At 51.5% G+C, this 17350-nt stretch overlaps 1 protein-coding gene across 1 annotated transcript; it reads left to right on the top strand.

The window, feature by feature from the left end:
* Positions 1-34: 34 nt before the first annotated feature.
* Positions 35-10841, top strand: MRPL21 (mitochondrial ribosomal protein L21). The gene is made up of 7 exons (XM_058807452.1): positions 35-81; positions 835-895; positions 2091-2176; positions 4380-4543; positions 6142-6194; positions 10015-10118; positions 10608-10841. The coding sequence occupies exons 1-7, from the start codon at positions 51-53 to the stop codon at positions 10670-10672; spliced, it is 564 nt and encodes a 187-aa protein (XP_058663435.1). The 5' UTR covers positions 35-50; the 3' UTR covers positions 10673-10841.
* The last annotated feature ends 6509 nt before the right edge of the window (positions 10842-17350 follow it).

The following is a 17350-nucleotide window of genomic DNA, read 5'->3' as shown; positions in this document are numbered from 1 at the left end:
CGCGCCGGGCCCCGCCCCTGCGGTTCCGCGTCCGGCGCGAGGTCACCGCGATGGCGGCGGCGCGAGCGCGGAGGGCGGGAGGTGAGCGGGGAACGGGACCGGGGAACAAGGTCAGGGAGGAACAACCTCTGCCCCTGCCGCTGGGAGGGAAGGCAGGGAGGAAGGAAGGAGCTCTGCCTGCTGCTGGGAAGGAGGGAAGCAGGAAAAGGAAGGAGCTCTGATTGCTGCTGGGAAGAAGGGAAGGAATGGAGGAAGATGCTCTGCCAGCATCCTCGTCTTTCTGGGAGGAAAGGAAGGATGGGAGGGCTGTGCTCTGCCTGCTCCTGCCATGGGAGGAGGGAGGGAAGGAGGCTGGCAGCAGTCAGGGTCCCCACTGCTGCCTCCTCAGTGTCCCTGCCCTGCACCTGCAGGATGGGCCCTGGAGCTCTTCCCAGAGGTGGAAGGGATCCGGGTCTTTCCCACCATCAGCCTCGGAGCAGCACAAAAATCAAGGAATATTAACAAAAAGAATCAGCTTTACACGGTTCTTTGCACTTTGGCATAAACCCTTCTGCAAAATCCAGTGGATGGGAGGGAGTAGGGACTTTATCAATCTCCTTCCCAGGCAATGGAAGGGGCTGCCCAGGGAGGTGCTGGAGTTCCCATCCCTGGAGGTGTCCCAGGAATGCCTGGATGTGGCACTCAATGCTCTGGGCTGGGTGACAGCGTGGTGAGCAGTCACAGGCTGGACTCAGTGGTCTGGGAGGACTTTTCCCGCCTGAATGATTCTGGAATTCTGCAAAAGCCCAGCAGCTGCTGCCTGTGTTTAATTATCTTTTTTCTCCTCCCTTTCAGCCTCGCTGCTCTCGGCTGCAGTCCGGCACAGGAGCTCCCAGAGCTCATCCCCACAGGCAGGGTAATGTCACACATCCATCACTTTCCTCTTCCCCCTGGAATGCTGCCCTGCTTCCAGGCTGGGAGGGCAGCTGGCTTTTCTCTGGGAAGGAGATTTGGCTGCCCCTTGGTCACTCCCCAGTGTTTTGGGCTCTGCCTACCTTCAGTCACCTTTCCCAGACGGATGCTTCTCTTCATTTTTGGGGGTGGTTTTTTTTTTTTTTGTTTTTTGTTTTTTGTTTTTTGTTTTTTTTCCCCCATCCCTCCTGGAAATGTTCAAGGCCTGGTTGAAGAGGGCTTGGAGCAACCTGGTCTGGTGGAAATTGTCCCTGCCTTGGGTTGTGACTGGATGAGCTTTAGCATCCCTTCCAAGGCAAACCCTTCAGGAATCCTGTGACACTTCTTCCAATGACACCTTCAGGCTTTGCTTTTTCCATCCCTTTGGGATCTCCTGCTGTGCCTTTATTCCATTCCCTGTGCTGGGATCTCCTGCAGGACTGAGGAGCTGCTGCTGGCTGTGACCAGGAGGGGACACTGCAGGAGCAGAGAGCTCCTGCCAGGGAGGATGGCAGGATGTACTGTTCCCTCTTCCTGCTCATCCTCAGGGATCAGAGATCTTGGATCCCTGCCTGGGTGATGCAGCACCCAAAATCTCACTAAACCCTGTGAGGCCTCAGTGCCTGTGGCTGTGTGCTCACAGGTGCTTGCAGTTCCTGTTGAATTAAAGCCTTTTGGGATGTTTGCCTCAGGGTTACAGAGTAAATCAATCGTTGCAAAGGATTTTGAGTCCATTTTGCTTTTTTCCACTACATCTCATGTTTATTCCTGAATATTTTATGCATTTGGTGCATCCAAAGTGTAGATTTCTGCATGCAGGAAAACCTGAACTGCCCACTGCTGAGGGGGGTGTTTACAAAATTATTTTGGGATGGTGTTAACAAAATCTGCTAAATTTTCAGATTGCAGAAACCATGACCTTTCATGTTCATCTCATGGGGTTTTCCAAGGCAAATCTCCCTCCTCTTTATATCTAAGATTGCTTTTGTGCTATTGTAGATTCTTGCCTAATTGTTAACTGTAATCTGATGCCTTTTGGTGGGGTGTTTGTGAGTAATATCCAGTTCCACTCCATCTCCTTTTTCCTTCTTTCCTCTCCCTGTTTTCCATCTCTTGGCAGCTTCTGCTTGCTGCAGTGAATTTTACCTTGTCCTTCACAGACTTGTTGCCAAAACTTCCCTGACTTCACCCCCATGGCCTGAAGTGAAGCTTCCAGATCCAGTGGAAGAAGCCAAGTATCATGCAGGTAAAGGTCTCAAATCTGGTCTTCCAGCACTGCCTCGAGGCCTGATGGAGCATAAATATCTTCAGTTGGAAGTTTGTATTCTTCACTTCTTTTTTTTTGAATTTAATTTCTCATGTGTTTTAGTGTTGCTGGAATTGTGCTCCAGCTGCTCCCCAGGTTTGGGAGATTTGGGTACAGTGATTTCTCCTTAGTTTAGGGCAGCTTGTCCCAGAGGAACCTTACCTGATGTGATATGTGGCATGAAACACTATATTAAAAAAAATTAAAGCACGAGAGAAGCATTTTGGGCAGGAGAAACGAGTTATTTTCCATTCACTGGTTAAATCAAAGCCAGCAGGAGCAGTTGGATGGTGGGCACAGGGAGAGCTGGTGTATTTTGGTGCACGAAACAGAGCATCCAGCCAGCAGGAGCAGTTGGATGGTGGGCACAGGACAGACCTGCAGAGGTGGGACACAGTGTGACAGAGCACTGGGGGTCGTGTCCCTGTCAGGACTGTCAGGTCGTGTCCCCTCAGCTGTCAGGACTGCTGGGTGAGAGGAAACTGCCTCAAGCTGTGCCAGGGAAGAGGCAGGTTGGAGGAATTTCTTTCTGGAAAAGGATGTTAGGCGCTGGGAGGGGCTGCCCAGGGAAGTTTGGAGTCCCCACCTGTCCCTGGGGGTATCCAGGGAATGGCTGGATGTGGCACTCAGTGCTCTGGGCTGGGTGACAAGGTTGACAAGAAGAGCTGAGCTCACCTCCCTGCAGATGTCCCCCATCACTGGCTGGAGTGTGTCCCTGACTGAGGGCTGTGCTGTGGAGAGAGCCTCCTGCTCCACATCTCCTGCTGCCCTGCTCTGATCCTGCTTTTCCTCTGCTCTGTGATGAGAAGCCAAGTGTCAACAATCACTCAGGTGCCAGATGGGTGCCTGTCCCTGTGTGAGAAATAACCCAGCAGTGAACCACAAACTGCTCCCTGCCAGCCCCGTGGGGAGCAGTGTCCCCTCCTCAGGGATCGCTGCCATCCTGCTCCCATGCCATTGCCTCCTGCTGCTGCTGAGCCTTTCATCCTTCTCTCCTGGCTGTGCTCATCCAAAGGGAACAGCAGCAGGAGCTTTCCAGCTCTGCCTCCTGCTGCCCATGGAAACAGCCCCGGATATTTTAGGATGGGTCTCTCCACATGGTGCTGAGATCCAAGCCAGCAATCACTCGATGTTTCCTGGCACTGGAGGTGTTGGGAGAATTGTTAACAACTCTATCCTGGTGGGAATTGCAGCAGCTCCTGCCCTGCAAATAATTTGTGTTCCTACCTGTACCTTTAAGTTTGAATCCTAGGGCTTGAAGCTTGGACCTTTTCTGAGCATTCCTGTAAGGATTGGGTTGGGTTTGCCTGGCTGCTGGATTCCTGTCTGTCCCAAAGGGATGTTCTGTTTGCATTCCAAGAAAAAAAAAAAAAACCACAAATGATTCAACCACTTTTTAATGTGTTTTCCTGAGCAGCTCGGGAGGGTGGGAAGCTGCTGTTTGGCAGTGGGATGGTGTCAGGGACCAACACCTTTTGGTGTTCCCATAAAAACTGGGGCTGGATTCACTGCCCAGGAAGCTGATCACAGGGAATGGAGTTTGTCCATGTGCAGGGCCTGGTCTCTGGGCTGTGTCCTGCTCTGGCACCATTCTGCATGCACATGGGAGGAGGCTTTTCTGGGAAAGAGCAAGGGGCAGGTCTCTCCTGTCCTCGCTGCAGGTACAACTTCTGGGGCCAGGCTTTCCCTGGTGTTCTGCCAAGCTCTTCCCGATGTTCCTCTGTGCCTTAAGCACAACTCAGAGCCCTGGGCTGTTTGCATATGACTTGGAAATGGAGGGAATTTCCTCCAAACACAGGGTGCATGGACAAGAGCTCTTTTCTGGAATGCTTTATATCCAACTACAGTGTATTTTGGGATGCCTGAGGAATGGCCTGAGAGTCAGCAGGGTAGAGAAGCTGCACAGTGTATACAAGATGTTTACTTATGTGTGGCTTTGCCAGCACCTAAAATACAAATAAATCATTAATTTTAAGAAAGGGAGGCTTGCACATCTGGGAAGCAACGCTGCTGTTGATCCTTGCTCAGAGATTCCCAGGAGATAAGAGTGCTGGGGGGGAGCAGGGTGGCTGGGTGGGTTTTCCCAGCCCTTCCCAGCTCCCTGGGTGAGCTGCCCTGATGCTGGCCTGCTGTTTGCCAGCAGAGGTGGTGCAGAAGGTGAACGGGCTGATCGCGGCCGGGCGCTACGGGCGCCTCTTCGCCGTCGTGCACTTCGCCAGCAAGCAGTGGAAAATCACCAGTGAGGATCTCATCATGATGGACAACGTCCTGGAGGCCGAGTGTGGAGACAGGATCCGCATGGAAAAGGTGAAAAAACCCCAGAACAAGTTCCCTGCAAACGTTCCTGGAGGCAAAACCCATCAGTGGTTTTATCATCCCAAAGTGCTCCTGGGGGTCTCCCACCTTCATTCCAGCCCTTTGTTTTGTTCCAGTTCTCTTGGTTTCGCTCCAGTTTCAGATATTATTGTGATTTCTGTTCAACAGGGCTGGAGTGAGTCTTGCCAGACTCTGTGGGGAGACAGATTTTTGTTGTCCTAACTCTTTCCAAAAAAAGAAAATGACAGTTGTTGTTTCCAGAGCCGGCAGCAAAAGCCTGTGTTTGCCTTGAGAGTCCAGCACCCGGATCACAGAGTCATTTAGGCTGGAAAAGACCTCTAAGATCATCAAGTCCAACCTCTTAAATCCTTGCAGGTCTCCCAGAGGGACTGTAAACTCCTCAGGGCTCTGCAAGATCCTTATCGTGCTGGGCTGGGTGGAGGCAGAGGGATGGGGCACGGAGGGGAGAATTGCCAAGATCCAATTAATATCTTTATCCTCAGCCTTGGACAGCTAGCAGGGACTTGCAGAGGCTCATTAATCCAGGCTGAAGGGAAATATTATGGAGTGGGATTCTGTTGGCTTCGCTTTGGTGTTGTTTGTTAGAGCTCAGCAAGTAATTAAGGAGAGCTGTGGAGTTTTTGTGCTTGCCCATTGCTTTGAAGCCCAGTTTTGAAGCAGCTTTTTAGGAATGTCCTCGTCTATGTCCCCACATCCCTGTGTGCAGCAGAGAGGAGGGATTTCTGTGCTGTAGCCAGCTCAGAATGCAAAGATCTAGATGGGAGTGAAGGAGAAAATTTGCCTGAACACCAGAGCCCTTTAATTTGTTTTTGTTTTTTTTTTTTTTTTTCTGTCCAAAACAAAAGCCAGAACTTCTCATGACTCTGGGTGGTTTTTAAGTGCTGTCAGAGGGTTTGTGAGGCAGCCCTGGGAGAAGTGGCTCCAGATGTGGCACTTAGGGAACATGGTTTGGGGAAGATTGTGGTAGTGCTGGGTTTCATGGTTGGACTCCATGACCTTGAAGGTTCCTTCCAAACTCGATGATTCCAGTGAAATGCAGCCTCTTCCTACTGTATCCTCTCTTATCCTGCCTGTTCCTTTAGATGTGGCTGAAATGAACCCCCAGATGTTCATTTCTTTATTCCCCATCTGGAGGCCTTACAGAGGAGCATGAGGGAATTGTTTCCCCACTGGGATTTGTAGCATTTGCTGTAAAAATGCAAGGGTTTAGGAGCTGCCATTTGTCCAGATCCCACGCGAGGCAGGTTATTCTTCTTCCCTGATTGCTTTTCATAATTTTTTATGGCTGCTGGTAAGCCAGGACAGAGAGGTTCAGTGTGTTCTGATCATGCAGAAAGATACTTGTGCAGCCTGTTTGAGTGGGATGAGCTCTCTGGAAGAGTAATGGCTCTGTCTGCAGCCTGTTAGCAGCTTTCCTCACTACCCCTCCAGTTAGTGTCAGCTTTGAAATGTGGGAAGGCCTGGTTTGAGGCACTTTGACTCCTTTATGGCTGTAGAATTTGAAAGGTCTTGTTTGCATTTCTGCCAGGACAATGAGCAGTGATTTGTGCCTGATTTATTTCCCCCAGGTGTTGCTGGTTGGTGCTGATGACTTCACGCTCGTTGGAAGGCCACTGCTGGGGTAAGATGCTTCATCAAGGAATTATATGACATTTTTGTACTTAATTGTGGCCTCAGGGCTCTGCAGTCCCTGAAACTGGGATTTATCAGCACTAACTTTGATCCCAGCCTCGTGGCTTTTGAAAGAATCACCAGTAAAACAGCTCATCGGCCTCTGGGTATTCACCTCAGTGGGACCTTTTCCTCCTTGCACAAACTAGCAGGACATGTTGCTCTTCAGCATCTCTACCCTGATTTTGGTGGTGGTCATCTTGAAATAAGCCAGAAATTTCCTTTTCCTTAGTCCTTTAAGTTGGGTTTTTCCCTTTGCCACTGACTTACTCCAGCAAGCCTTAACCCTGATTTCAGTGTTCCTAATTTTTCCCTTCCTATTAATCACATAATCCAGCAGTCACAGAACTTGGGAGAAGTTGATCCCTTGGCACTGCCTCCATCCCACTGCTGTAGGACTTGCTGTACAGGACTTTTCCTTCCTGAAAGAAAGGGGGTGTGGGCCAGGTGTTACTGCTGGTGGTATTTAGGAGTTATTTGTGCTGTGATAACATGGCCCTGGTGGCACTGGTGGTACCTGCCTCAGGTCCCTGTGCTGGACAGGATTTTGGGAGCTGCCAGTCCTTGTGGCAGCCCTAGAAGTGGATCTGGAATAGCAGATCATCAGGATTCTCTGAGTTACTGCCTGTGGGGAAGGCTTTAGGAAGGGGAATCTCATTTTTAGGACTGGAAATGGGCTTTTAGTTTTGGGATGTGCCATGTCAGGCAGCTGAGGAGCAGCTTCCCTCCCCAGCTGATCCAGGGGCCCTGGGGTGGTTGTTGGCAGCTCTTGGTGCTGGGCTTGGCAGGGCATAGCCAGGAGCTCCAGGACAGGAGGAAATCCAGCTGTTGGCTCCTGCAGGTGCTGTGAGGGTGTGGGAGGTGTTGGCAGCTGCTTGAGGCAGACCAGGCTGCACATCTGGCCTGTCCCAGGGCCTGTGGCTGAAGAGAGTCAGTGGGAGGAGGAAGGGGCTGGCCAGGAAGAGTGAAGGCTGAGGGGGAGATGCCATCACCCTGTGAGCTGAGGGAACCCCCCAAATCCCAGCTCTGATACGGGGTGGAGAAAAGGAGAAGGGGGAAGGGGAATGAGTGTCATCAGCAATGTACACTGCAGTTCTGTCACACAATCCCCTAGCCCACAGACACTCTGGGGAGGGGAGGAGAGGCTGGATGAGAAGAGAGGCAGTTCTGTGTTCCTCTTGTTGTATAAATAAACACCCAGTGAGCGCTCACAGCCCGAGGCTTCACCGGAGCCGCTTCCTGTGGGCTCCCAAAGTGTCCTGTTGGGGACAGCTGGACAGGCTTTGTTCCTCTGATACCCCATAGGATGACACTTCTTTAAATCCTAGCACACCCCATGTGCTTGCTGGAGGCTATTCTGGGAGCTTCTGGCTGGCTCCTGCTCTGGAATCTCTTGGGCTCCGTGTTTGTCCCCAGCTGGCACGAGGGCTGGAGCCTGTGCTAGGCACGAGAGCAGGGAAAGTTTGGCTCATTTCTAAACAAAACAGAGCTGATGGGAACTTTCCCTCTAGGAAAGCTTGCTGTTTCTCCTGCTACCTGCCCCTTTTTGCAGTGGAAGTGCCAAAGGCTTTGGAGCTGGGCTGGGATTCAGTCCTGCAGGGAGCCAGCCTGGCAGCTGCAGCTGTGATCCAACAGTTTGCATCCTCTGGGCTTGGAGCTTGCCTGCATGTTTTTGTTTTTTTCTGCCTCTTGACATCACCTTTCAGCCCAGCTCATGAGGTTCCATCCTGATTTTTTCTCACCTCCTGCAAAACTCCAATCCATGGAACATTTTGCTGTGTTCCATGGACACACGCAGCTGTGTCGGGCTCTGGGAAATGTGTGACCCCCTTCTTATTTTTATGGACATTCCAGTCATACCTAAAACGTTTGATAGAGATTTTTATTTTTTTTTCCTTGGGCTCTGTTTTGCTAAGAACTTGTCCTGCCCACGAGCTCTTCCCCAGCGTGTTGGTTTCTGTTGTCCTTCAGCCTCCTGCCAGCAGTTCCTAGAGCTGAGTCCCACAGAGAACCCAGCAGGGCCTTGAATCCAGGAAGTTTAGTCCCAGATTAGTGGTAAACCACGTCTGGAGTGCAGTTTGCTTTCTGCTTTCTCCTCCCTCAGGGGTGCAGGGTTTGTGTATGGTTCAGTGGAGCAAATCCTGGAGCTGGCATGTCGGGGTCACACAGTGGTTTCTGAAAATCTGAATTATTTTATATCCCTTTTCTCCCGGGCTGGTCACTAACTGCAGATAAATCAGTTTCCTCCGGGATCCAATCTCTGATTTAATCACAGCCCCAGGATGAATTTTAAGAGATGGTGGCTGTCTGAAGCCTTTGGCCTCCCAGTGACCTTGCTGGAACAATTTCAGCTGGATGGGCTTCCCCCTCTGCCCCCCTCAAGTGCAGACAGAGCCGTTTGTCAGCAAAATGGTCTTTAAATGTCTTCCTGTGGCAAACTTAACGAGCTTTTAATGGAATTCTGGAGTGCTGTGCATGGAAGAGCAGCTCCTCCTCCTTCCCTGTGGCTGCTGACTAAAAACCCCCTGTGCAAAGCTCCTGTCTGGATCCTGCCTGGGGGTTCTCACCTTCTGAGACCCTTGAAGCATCTCAAGGTTGATTACAGTTGTTTTAGCAAAACTTAGTAATTTAATGTAATTTTCCCCAAAACTGTGTTCCAGCAGCAGCAGCAGATTTATGGCAAGCCTTGCTAAACGCTGGCTACAGTGGAAAATTGCTTATGGTTCATTAAAACAATTATTTTAAAAATTATTGGGAAAGTTATAGCATTTCCAACAAGGTGAGATTTTCTTCCAGCTGTCTGTGATGCTTTAGAGGGAGAGGAAGGATTGCTTGTTGATCAGGAGCAGGGATGGGCTCATCCTGTGCCAAAACCAAAGCAAGGCACATGAAATCACCTGGAGGTGCCAGGGAAGTTTATCTTGCCTCAATCTTGCAAGTTCCTGCAGGTCCCTGTGTCTGCTGCCTGCTCTGATGGAAGATCTCATCCCTCCCATGACAGGGAAGCTGTGACCTGTCACACCTGAGCCAGGTACAGCACCTGGAGGCTTTTGGCTGTGCCTGGGCAGGTGGCCCTCCTCCCAGGGAGGATCTGCAATTCCCAGCATTGTTATCCCTTTCTCTCTTCTCCCAGAAACCTGCTGCCCAAAAGTAGGACGTTGTGAGAATCAGAGAAACAGAAACTTCCACAGACACTGAAAAATTTGATCTACAGCCTTTAAGGAATCTTAGATTGATGTGAAAATACAATACACAGATACTAAACCAAAAAATCATAAACTTATATTTCTATAGTTGTAGGTGAGAATATACCTTAAGTAAGTGAGAAACTGTACTGATAAGACAATGAAGAGTTTGTAATATAAGGGTGTAGTTGTTAAAAGTTAAAATAAAAATGTGGTTTTCCCCTAACAAAAAAACATGTGTGCCCATGAGTTAGAAACCCATTGGATAAAAGTACCTGCAGTGCTGCAGAAGTAAGTAAAGGTGATAAGTTAGAAAAGTGAGATAAACCTTGTGGCAGCTGTCTGTTGAGTTAGGAAGTTGATATATCATCTTGTAACAAATAAATTTGTGACTGCTCTTGAGCTATGACTGAATACTTTCTCCTCTAAAATATCACAGCCTCTGAGGTTGCTGTTGATCTGAGCAATAAATCATTGCTAGCCTGAAAATAGCCCCTTCCTTTCTAGCAGGGACAATGCTAGCAATGTAAATAACTAAAACTTGTAAGTAACAAAAACCTGGTGCTTCTCCCCCTCCTTTTCAAGGAAGGACCTGGTGCGTGTGGAGGCCACGGTGATCGAGAAGACGGAGTCGTGGCCCAAGGTCAACATGCGCTTCTGGAGGAGACACAACTTCCAGAGGAAGAAAAGTAAGGGGGAAAGGGGAGAATACACCTCTCCTTCCCTGCTGGGTGTGGGAGGGGAGGAATCCAGCACAAGGACCTGGGGAAGGGGCTCATTCTCTGTGTCCCCAGAGCCAGCCCCTGTCCCATCTGCACCCACACAAGGTTTAGTATTCCCTCAGTGTTCCCTGAACTTCCTGGGCAGGAGAGCAATCCCGGTCTCTCCCCAAAGCCTTGAACATTGGATGTGTCATCACAGATCCCAGCAAGCCCAAACAGGGTCCTGCCCAGGTTTTGGTTGCCAAATGTCTCTTCCTTGTCTGAGAGAGGGAGGAATTATGGCTATTTTTATATGGGATGGATGGTAAAGCCTTGGCCAGGCTGCCCACTGGGACCTGCTGTCCTTGGCATCCCCATGGAATGCTGCTGTCTGCCAGCAGGAGCCCTGGCACGAGCTAGGCACCAGGTTTATGCTGTTACCTGATCCTTTTTTTCCCCCTTTTCCTTCTTTTTCAGTCATTGCAAACCCCCAGACCGTTCTCAGGATCAACAGCATCGAGATTTACCCCTGCTTGTCCTGACTGGGGAGGTGTCCTGGGAATCACTGCTGCTCCAGGCAGTTGTGGAAATAAAACTGCCTCAGCACTGGGAAGCTCTGGACTTCTTGTTGTGGTGGGAAATGGAAATCTCTGTGTGGTGGGAAATGAAAATCTCTTTCTTTTTAAAATAATGAAATATTTTTTAAACTTGCTTCAGCCTTGTGTTTATTTGCCAGGAGTTTTAAGCTACCCAGGATCCATTGCTGGTTGTCCAGCTTTTTCATGCCTAATGGATTTTTTTGCCTCCACACCTCCTGAATTTTAGGAATTCTTGTAATGTAATTCCTGGCATTGTGAGGCTCCAGGGAATATCCTGGGGCACAGCCCGTGGGACTGAAGAGGGCAGTGAAACTAGGTAACTGCAGGGTCTCAAATCTCCCAGATTGTGCCATGGGGTGAAAATCCTTCTTAATCATTAGCACTGGGAAGTGGGGCTGAAAGATTCCCCTCCTGAAGGTGAGCAGCAATAAATTGTGTGTGTGTGTAGCACCATCAAAATGAGACACTGGTGGCTCAGGAGGGACTTTGTGCCTTTTTCAGAGCTGAGTTTTGACCTGCTGAGGGTGTTCCATGTCTAGATCCTGGTCTTTTCCCTCTTCTGTGGCTGCACCTTGAGCACTGTCCTTTCCTGAGCAGCACATACAAGGCCAGGTGGATCCAGCTGAGGTCTGCTGGTGTTTCTGGGCTGGATGTCCACCAGGAGGAGAGTTTGCTGAAGTTTCCTGGAGTTTCTTGTACTGTGGGGTTCCTAATAACCACTATGGGAAGGGAAAACAGGCCCTGCTTACCCTGTCACTTCCCTAGGGAGTACCTTGCTTCAAACTGGGAATAAAACCCCATTTGGGTGTCCTTTGCACTCCCACCATGGCTCCCCCTGGGACAAAGGTTGCCAGAGCCCTGTGCTGAGGGAAGTGGGGATTTTGTTCCATCTGGAGCTGGTCTGGCTGTCCAGTCTCACAATTCCTTTGGGAGATCACTTCAGGCACCGCTGTGGTGGCTGTGGCTGCTGGAAAAGGATCCAGCTGTGCCAGGGCTGAGCTGGTTCTTCAGCCACTGGAGACAGCTGCATCTGCAGGGGTGGCCTCAGCCCTCCCCATTTCACATCCTCTGGCACAAACAGCCCTTGGGAATGCTGCTCTTTCCCTGCTGCTGAGGTTAAACACAGTTTTTAGCAGCTGATGGAGCATGGAGACAGGGACAGCCTGGATTGTCACATCCTCATTCCCAACCTCTTCCAAACTGAAAGGTTGGGGAGGCCCCTCCAAAAACCATCTCCCACCTGTTCCCCCTCTCCCACAGGTGGTTACAGCTCCATGCTGGGAGCAGAGATCCCAGCAGCAGGCAGAGTGTGCCGTGGGCTGGCACAGGGACCACAGCTCCGGATGCAGGCTGTTCCCGGTCCACAGCGGAAGCGGCGCTGCCAGCCCAAGGAATTGGACTGGAAACCCTCAGTCCCTCTGTGCTTCAGTGCTGGGGCTAAGAAACAGCATGTCTTGGCTTTCAGGGGATGTAGCAGGAATGTTCTGTCCTTCCCAAATAGGAAGAAACACTTGGAAATAACACGGGATTCTGGGCTCAACAATACGGAGGGCAGAGGCTGACTGTGGAGTCCAAGGAAAAGCAAAGGGCTTAAGGTCTGTGAGTCTGATCCCCCAAAAAGCCCTTGGGAATGTGGTTCTGATCCAAGTGAGATACTACACAAAATTAGGGTGGTTTCACAGCATTTTGGGGGGACAGAAAATCAGGAAGGGAAAATCCAACCACTATCAGGCAGTTTTTGGTTTAAAAAAGTTTATAATGCAAAGTAGGCAGGTTTTGTTGGAATTATTTATTCAGACTGAGGTAAAAGGGGATTATTTTAATGCTTTCTTCAGGAGAATTTGAATCAAAAGCTTTTTGTCATTGCAAGTGGAAGCAGGAATGCCCAGCTCTCAGGGATGAAGTCACCGGGGCTTCATGTGTCAGGAGGGTGATCCTTGTCACCCTTCCTGGTGCTAAATAGCACTGAAACAGTTTAGGAGCAGGAATTTTTCAACAAAACAGGTTGAGAAAACTCAAGGATTTTTTTTTTCCCTTAAGCACTGATTCGCGGTGAAAATTTCTCTGCCAGGACCAAACAGATCCGGGTGCGACTTGAGATGCTTTGCCCAGAGCCGGAGATCCACGTGGGTCAGACAAGAAGCAGGCCCGGGCTCCGGCCACCCCTGTGGCGTCTGTTCCCCCCGGCAGGCAGGCAGGGAGGCTGGAGAGCCGAGCCGAGGGCATGTGCTGGGAACGGGAGTGAATTCCAGCGCTGATCCCTGCCCGTTGGCCGCAAAGCCGCTGCCTGTGCCGCTCCCTCCCGCTGCGCTTTCCAAGAACGCCGGCAGGGCTCGGCGGCAGCGGGACAGCCGGCTCCGCAGCCCTGACATTTCCCAGCATAAGGAAGCCTTGTTTTCTCGCCAGCTGCGAGGTTTGCTCTGGAAGGGCGGGCGGGAAGGATTTGCGAGGTGCCCTTGCTGCTCCTCACGGCATCCCTTGTTTGGGGCAGGAATGCCAAGCGCATCCCTGGCCCTGCTCCTCCCTGGATCCCGGGTGTGTGTCCCCCGAGACCCCTCCTTGCCCTCCCCTCCCCGGGAGAGGCTGAATCCCTGATTTCTGTGTGCCATGCACTGAGCCCAGCCCTCCTCCTCTGCCCTTTCCAGAGTGGCCTGTGGCAACAGAATTCCTTTGTGGCTCCAGGTTTTTCGCTCCCCCTTAGCTCCAGCTGCTTTTAGGAGCCACTTTGGAGCGAGATTTCCATCATTTCAAAGGCTGGTGCTGTTCCAAACCCCTCCAGTGCTATGGATGTTGCAGCTTTGAGGGGCTCGGACTTGTGTTTCACACAAAATCCTTCTTGTGCCTGAAGGTAAGACAGCCCCATCCTGGTCATCCCACAGGATCACTTTTTGCAGCGTTTCTGGAGGTTTAAGTCATTTCCACGATGGGATTTGTCTTCCTTCCCTCAGCACAGTGCTCTGTGTTCTAAAATCAGCTTCCCAGCAAAGCCGTTCCCGCAGTGGGAAGCTTCCCGCCGTGAGGAGCTGTTAGTGGGGTGTGATGGAGCCTGATGGACAGACGGGGCCTGTGGCTGTGTCCTCCTCCCCAACAGCCGGCTCCTGCGGGAAAACAAAGTGCAGGACCCTCTCTTTGGAAGCCACGGGGCAGCAGAGGGATTTAGCAGCTCTGTCAGGACATTTGGATCGCGTGCTCTGCCAGCCATGGGCTGCCAGTGTTTATCCAGTGGCACAGCTCTGGGGACATGTTGTTCATGTTGTTCAGGCCCTGGGGTGGGAGGGAGGTGCTGTTAATTTGCCCCTTCCCTGTGTTTTTTATCCCTCACAGCTTTGGAAGGAGCCTTTGAGCTCTGACGTGGAGCCAGATTTGTTTTCTCAGCGTGATCCAGCTGCGTGTCGGAATCCGCTCCAGTGGCAGACAGGAATGGGACATCAGGACACTCTGCTGGTTGGATTTGTCTTGCACTAGAGGTTTTATTATCTCCTGTGACCTAAAAACCAGCCTTTTATTAAAAAAAGAAAGGGAATGTGTTCCCAGTGGGTCCCTGTTGATGCAAATCCCACACGGAGGAGTCCAGCAGTGGCCGGCATGCCTGGACAGGGGGCCTTCCATCTGTTTTCCCTTTCCCTATTTATAGCAAATGGAGAAGCAGCTGGGATCTGTGTCCTTGTGCCTTGTGAATGCACAGGTTTCACAGCAGGATTGGTGTCAGAAGGAACAGAGTGAATCAAGGAAGGCGAGGGGCTGAAGGCTGGGAGGACTCTTGGGTGTGCTGGGTTTGCTGCAGCAACCCAAAATATGTTTATGGGCAGGGCAGTGTGGCTTTGGTTATATCCTTGGAGGGCATTCCCTGATGGAGCTGCACATGGAAATGTCTGTGCAGTAATTAACAAGTGGCAATTTAATGTGGTGGGTGAGCTGGAAAAGGGTTTGAGCCCTTCAAATGGAGGCTTGGGAGAGGAGCTAAGCCTTAGGGAACCAAAGTTTGAGATGCCTCAATTATTTTGGAACTGGAGTTGGTTCCTGCATGGATCTGTTGGCATTCCATGCGTTTGGATCATCTCATGGAGAGAAAAGGGACTGGTGTTACTTTATCCTCCTTTCCTAAGTAAGAAGACACCATTGCCCAGTTTCAAAAGCCTCAAAGCTCAGTTTCTGGGCAGCTCTCAAAACAGCTGACAATCCAGCAGGGAAGTGGTTTGGACCATGGAATGGGATCCCCCTGACCCGAGGCTACGGCCTGAGGGGATTTGGCTCTGTGCTCTAGGCCAGCTTTTCACTTCAGCTGATTCTCTGTTTGCAGGGCTGTGATTCATGGGAGCCGCTGGCTCGGTTCCCAGAGCAGACTCCCTGTGTCTTGAAGGACTGGTAAGTATGGAGGAGCCTGACCACAAATATTTCAGCAGCACTCAATATCTCCTGCACCTTTCCCACCTGGCTGTGCTGCAGAGTGCCAGAGGTGGTACATGCAGCAATCACCAGTGATAAAATCCTGTTCCCACTGCCAAACATTCCTTGGCAAACATGGGACGTGGTGCTGAGTGCTCTTGTGGGAACACGCATGTGGTTTCCACCACGCCATGCCTGAGGAGCAGGAGTTTCTCCCAGCTGTGCTGTCAGGGACACAAATTCCCCAGCCCCAGGACTCACACTGACCCTTTTCCTAAAGAATCCAGGGATAGATTTTTCTGGAGCAGCTGGTCTTGGATTGGAAGATCATAGTGGTCGTGGAGGTGGTGGGAAGGGAGCTGATTTTCCAAAGGTGACATTGGAAGTCTGTGGCACGAGTGCAGCTGTGCTCCCATTTTAACTCCACCCTTCTTGTCCCTTTGTTCCCTCATCCCCAAGAATCCATGTGCTGTTAACACACTTGGAATTAAGGCAAGTGTGACTGCCCAGCTGCCAGGGCTGTGCTGCACCTGAGGTGAGCACAGCAGGAACCTGGAGCAGCAGGAATTGTTACTCTCTGCACTCCCCCAGCCAGTTCCTGCCTTCCAAAGTGCAAGGGTCGATTTTTCCATGAAATTTGCCCATTTGTTGTCACACAGGTCGCAGGAAAAGGGGTTTTCTCTGTGGCTTCTCCCTCGTTTGCCTGAAATCAGGCAATGCATTAAAACTGGTCTTAGAGAGGATCAGGCAAGAAGAGGACTTGATTGCAGACATCTCATTTCCGTAGGAAATGGGGCTAAAAATAGGGAAGGAATGTAAAGGAGATTTCTTTTTCTTGACACCCCCCGTTCCCCAGCTGGGAATCAGCTTTTGTTCCAAAATCTGTTTATTGCCTTGCTGTTGCTTTCTGGGCCCCAGATGTAGCCATGAGCCTGATTTTTGCCTTTGGAGAAGCCGGAGCAGGGCTGTTTCCAGGGGCTGATGCACAAGGAAGACACACGTGATGGCAAGATGGCTTTCTGGGAGAGGTCTGCTGGCTCTCCATGACAATCCCTGAGTTATCCAGGGGCCTCCCTCCAGCCCTGATCCTGCTGGCAGCAGCTGTAATCCCGATAACCCTGTGACTGGTTGAGTGCTGATGTCCCCGTGGGCACTAGGACGTTCCCTTTGGACACCTGATAGCGGCTATAAATACCAGGTGGGTTCATGTTCCCTCAAGCAGCGAGTGGGCTGTGCCAAGTCACCCCAGATGGTCAGGCTGAGAGATCCCTGTGCCAGAGAAATGGCTGCAGCCTTCGGAAAAGGGGCTGAGTCCCTGATGTGGGTGTTTGAGGGCTCCACACCCTTGGCCAGGTCCCTTCTCCCAGCTCCTTTTTTTGCAGCACTGGTGTCACCTGGGATCTGCATCCCATGGGTCAGAAGTGTTCTGGGCTCTGATGGAGAGAGTCAAGATGCTGCTCAAGGTGCTGCCAGGCTTGTCCCTTCTTCCCAGGATGCCCAAGGCACGTCCATGCCAGCTCCAGGTACTGCTCTCAGCTGTTACACATTCCCTGCACAGCTGGGTACCCCCTCACGCTGCTGCTTAACAGCCTGGTGCTGTTGCTGCCCCAAAACACACAAAGTTCAGTTCCAGGCCTGGTGTGGAGTCCTTGCTCTTGGATATCCATGGACATTTAGTGGCTGGTTTGTGCTGAGCCAGGATTCACTCCTCGTCCTGCTCGTGGGACAGGGAGGATGGCCAGGGCTAAGTCAGATCCTCTTGTCCTTACTAACTTGTCTGGTGCACAAACATGGGGACAATTATGATTTCAGGCAGTGGTTTGGGGCAGGCAGCACCCTCCCTGTGTTGCTCTGGCTGGGGAGGTGTTGCGCCACTTCCCTCTTTCCTCACTCTTACAGACCCAGGAAATGCCAGGAAGGTTTGGGATAGAAGGGACCTCACAGCCCATCCAGTGCCACCCCCTGCCATGCACAGGGCCACCTTCCACAGCCCAGGTGGCTCCGAGCCCCGTCCAGCCGTACCTTTGCCCCTTTCGGGGGAGCACCTTTCCCTGGTCGGGAAGCGCTGCAGCCTGCGGGGAAACTGAGGCACAACTCCCGAACCGCCTCCGGGACGGGATGACGACCGCCTCTGCTGGCCAGGGAGGAGGAGGAGGAGGAGGAGGGCATCAGCCGGGCCCGCCCGGGGCTGAGCCCAGCCCGGCCCCCGGGGCGGAGCTGCCGGAGCAGCGCCCG

Source organism: Ammospiza caudacuta, chromosome 6 (assembly GCF_027887145.1).
Source record: "Ammospiza caudacuta isolate bAmmCau1 chromosome 6, bAmmCau1.pri, whole genome shotgun sequence".
In the NCBI taxonomy this organism is placed as follows: Eukaryota; Metazoa; Chordata; class Aves; order Passeriformes; family Passerellidae; genus Ammospiza; species Ammospiza caudacuta.
This window is presented reverse-complemented; position numbering and strand designations above follow the sequence as displayed.